Source organism: Phoxinus phoxinus (assembly GCF_949152265.1).
Source record: "Phoxinus phoxinus genome assembly, chromosome: 13".
In the NCBI taxonomy this organism is placed as follows: domain Eukaryota; kingdom Metazoa; phylum Chordata; class Actinopteri; order Cypriniformes; family Leuciscidae; genus Phoxinus; species Phoxinus phoxinus.
The window spans coordinates 377,501-382,500 of NC_136888.1; the positions used below are offsets into that span (position 1 = coordinate 377,501).

Genomic DNA, 5,000 nt, shown 5'->3' on the forward strand with positions numbered 1-5,000 from the left:
TCAATGAATGAATGAATCAGCCGTTTGAACGAATCAGTGGAATCTCAAAGACTCACTCATTAACCCCGACTCGCTACCACCTACTGACGGTTTTTATTTATTCCACATTTTAAGCATCTTTTCATGTTTTAAATAATTTCAAATATCAATATTTAAAGTTTTATGTTAAAAACATCAAAACATAATTTATGCATTTGTAACTGCAGGTTATTGATGTCACATCTGATCTGCATTAGACAATGCTTCTGTTTCCTCTCCTCTGCAAAGATGAATTGTTCATAATTTGATTAGTAACAGTTCTATTGGGTTTTATTATTATAATTTAATTTTGATTACATTTATGAAATTGACAAAACATGATGCATGCATATTAGGTTTTAAATATGGATTTATAAAGGTAAAAATCAATGTATGATTCAGTCAGTGCTCCACGACAGTCCTAAACCTGCCAGAGTTCAGGCACAGAAACACACTCCGCAAAGCATCGTTTAATTATCGCTATCGATCTAATCCCAGAAAATATTGAGATATGACGTGTGGTGAATAACAGCCCTAACTGTTAGATATAGACCCGCATGACAAACTTCACGCTCTTATACGCACAACAGTGCTGTATTCGTCCTGTTGTTTGCCAGTAACGTTTACTTGCTCCAGTAAGAGTGCTAATCTAATCCCTCTAACACTTCACAGTGGAGCAGAACCGAGGCGGGATTCTCCCCGGTGTCAGGACGGGACTCACCGGTCTCGGCGGCGCCCAGCACGTCCAGCCGGTCCCGGATCGCCGGCGGCAGCGCCAGGGCCTGGATGGGAGTCGGCGCCGAGAACCCAAGGACACTGAGAGCCTTTAACACCGGCGCCGGCACGAACAGGTCTTTCCACGCCGACACGTCTGCTCCCGAGGCCTCGGGGTCCACGCTCCTGCTCCAGCTCCGGCTCTTCTTCTGACTCGGAGCCGGAGCGCCGGCCTCGTCTGCAAGCGCTGGCGTCTGCTTCTTCTTCTTCTGCTTCTTCTTCCTCTTCTTCTCGGATGTTTTGTGCTGTGCTTCTGGAGTCACATCAGAACACTCGTCCGGTGAGATCGGGTCCTCCAGCGCCTCGTCGGGCTCGTGGTTCTTCTGCCTCTTGCTCTTCTTTTCATCGGGAGCTTCTTCAGCGTCGGACTGCTGCTGCTCTTCGATCTCGCTGGCTTTCCTCTTCTTCTTGTCTTTCGGTGTAGCTTCCCGCACAGCGACGGCCTTCTCGGGCTCCACCAGGGAGTAGTCGGTGAGCTCCTCGAAGCACACCAGGCCGTCGAGCCCCTGGTCCGAGAACACACTGGGGTCCACATCCACGGCCTTCCACTGGCCCCGGACCACGATCCCCCTCCTGGAGGACAGCAGGCGCCCGCTGGCCTTCTCCACCTTCACCTTCATCTTCTTCATCTTCCCCTTCTTCATCTTCTTCTTCATCTCCTGCGGGAGAGAGGCGGAGTCAGAACAACAGCAGGGTCTAATTTTATATTTTTTACCTCATAATAAAACATCGATGTGTCCACCAATCCCTCATTAACAAACACACACAGCTTTAATATTCATCATAATATAAGAATATAGATCTCTATTTTATTTTCCAGAGACACAACATTAGATCATGTAAACAGTTTCGGCCGACTAAACCCCACAAGTGTTGATGAGATTAAGAATAAAGAATATATTTCTGTTGTATGGTCAGAAGTAATGAAGGTCGTCGTCCTCTTATTATTCCAGCGTTTAGTCCATAATCTGAGCAGACACGAGTATATGCAGGACTGGTGTGTGTGTGTGTGTGTGTGTGTGTGTGTGTGTGTGTGTGTGCGCGTGTGTGTGTGTGTGTGTGTGTGTGTGTGTGTGTGTGTGTGTGTGTGTGTGTGTGTGTGTGTGTGTTGGATCTGTCAGGAGACACAGATCCGGCAGAAACTCGTCATGTAAACACTATTAATGAATATAAAAGTTGTAGTAGTTAAATTAACTTCACATGTATCTGTTCAGCGTTTGTCACATTACACATCGCTTCGGCTCATCTGTCCAGAACATGATGAGTCCACATTATAAGTGATGTATATCACATTATGTACTAAGTTAAGTATTTCAGAAAAGTACATTATACAAAATCACAGTTAGCTAATAATGTATTAATTTAAACTATATATTAAGGCAGACAGTGAGCTTATTGAGGTAATGAAAACTACACCAGAAATATAAAGATACTTGAACAAAAATAGCATGGCATTATCATGAAAGGTTCCTCTTTGTTCAGGTGTGCGTGTTTAAGCACTGGGTAATATTACTGAACAACACACACTATAGGATTGAGATTATCGCTCGGTTTAGTTGCTAATTATGCAGAATCGACTGTCATTACTACAGTAAGCGACGTTACAGGTCAAATACGCAACAACAGGAGTTATAGGCATGTACACGCGTTATAATACTGTGCAAAACAAGGGAATATCACTGTATTTATGATGTAGAACAGTAAATATCACTGAATGTTTTCTGCCAATCTTCAACTAACTTATCTACAACACGCGCATTAGCATTAACTTCGACTATTAAACTATTACATTAGACAAACATTCACTGATAAAACGCGCTTCATTACTTCATTCTCAACACGGGTGTTTTACAGCATTCGTTGTGAAATTAAAGGTAAATCTTACATGTAGTTGTCTGTGTTTTGTCACACACTGTTCACACACACATGCACGCACAGCACGAGGGCGCCGCCATGATGGAGCTGACGTCAGCGCGAACCCGCCAATCAGAGAGACTCTCGCCAGCACGTGACAGGAAAAACCTCCCAAACGCTGGGTTCTTCTTCTTTCAGTTTAATGGCGGATCGCAAACCAGCATGTATAGGTGCACACCGCCACCTACTGAGCAGGAGTGTGTAATGTCCTCTTATATACTGTCTATGGTCATTTCAGGGGTTCACATCAGGTCAAGAAAAAAATACATAATAATAATTGTTAAACATATATAAACATATATATATGTATATATATACACACACACACACACACACACACACCAATATATATATATATATATACACACATTTGATTATTTTATTTGGAATGACCAATACTGATTAAAACAACACAGCATCCAAATATTCACAAAGAGCCTGTTGTGTTTCACCAGACAATACAAACACTGCTAATAGTCCCAACCACTTGGATAGAGGAGACATCGCCTTCTCCACACATGCAGACTGCCTATGATGCTGACACAGAACACACACACACACACACTGCCTATGATGCTGACACAGAACACACACACACACACTGCCTATGATGCTGACACAGAACACACACACACACACTGCCTATGATGCTGACACAGAACACACACACACTGCCTATGATGCTGACACAGAACACACACACACACACTGCCTATGATGCTGACACAGAACACACACACACACACTGCCTATGATGCTGACACAGAACACACACACACACACTGCCTATGATGCTGACACAGAACACACACACACACACTGCCTATGATGCTGACACAGAACACACACACACACACTGCCTATGATGCTGACACAGAACACACACACACACACTGCCTATGATGCTGACACAGAACACACACACACTGCCTATGATGCTGACACAGAACACACACACACACACTGCCTATGATGCTGACACAGAACACACACACACACACACTGCCTATGATGCTGACACAGAACACACACACACACACTGCCTATGATTGCTGACACAGAACACACACACACACACTGCCTATGATGCTGACACAGAACACACACACACACACTGCCTATGATGCTGACACAGAACACACACACACACACTGCCTATGATGCTGACACAGAACACACACACACTGCCTATGATGCTGACACAGAACACACACACACACACTGCCTATGATGCTGACACAGAACACACACACACACACACTGCCTATGATGCTGACACAGAACACACACACACACACTGCCTATGATGCTGACACAGAACACACACACACACACTGCCTATGATGCTGACACAGAACACACACACACACACTGCCTATGATGCTGACACAGAACACACACACACACACTGCCTATGATGCTGACACAGAACACACACACACACACTGCCTATGATGCTGACACAGAACACACACACACACACTGCCTATGATGCTGACACAGAACACACACACACACACTGCCTATGATGCTGACACAGAACACACACACACACACTGCCTATGATGCTGACACAGAACACACACACACACACACTGCCTATGATGCTGACACAGAACACACACACACACACTGCCTATGATGCTGACACAGAACACACACACACACACTGCCTATGATGCTGACACAGAACACACACACACACACACTGCCTATGATGCTGACACAGAACACACACACACTGCCTATGATGCTGACACAGAACACACACACACACACTGCCTATGATGCTGACACAGAACACACACACACACACACTGCCTATGATGCTGACACAGAACACACACACACACACTGCCTATGATGCTGACACAGAACACACACACACACACACACTGCCTATGATGCTGACACAGAACACACACACACACACTGCCTATGATGCTGACACAGAACACACACACACACACTGCCTATGATGCTGACACAGAACACACACACACTGCCTATGATGCTGACACAGAACACACACACACACACACTGCCTATGATGCTGACACAGAACACACACACACTGCCTATGATGCTGACACAGAACACACACACACACACACTGCCTATGATGCTGACACAGAACACACACACACACACACTGCCTATGATGCTGACACAGAACACACACACACACACACTGCCTATGATGCTGACACAGAACACACACACACTGCCTATGATGCTGACACAGAACACACACACACACACACTGCCTATGATGCTGACACAGAACACACACA

The 5,000-nt window shown here is 45.1% G+C and overlaps 1 protein-coding gene across 1 annotated transcript in view; it reads right to left on the reverse strand.

Moving 5' to 3' along the window:
- Positions 1-5,000, reverse strand: part of ddx24 (DEAD (Asp-Glu-Ala-Asp) box helicase 24) — a 30,740-nt gene that overhangs the window by 23,968 nt on the left and 1,772 nt on the right. The window contains exons 3-4 of the mRNA XM_079633162.1: positions 2,678-2,929; positions 740-1,451 (exon numbers count right to left, since the gene is read on the reverse strand). Coding sequence (XP_079489288.1) covers positions 740-1,448 — 709 coding nt within the window. The 5' untranslated portion in view covers positions 1,449-1,451; positions 2,678-2,929. The remainder of the gene's footprint in view (positions 1-739; positions 1,452-2,677; positions 2,930-5,000) is intronic.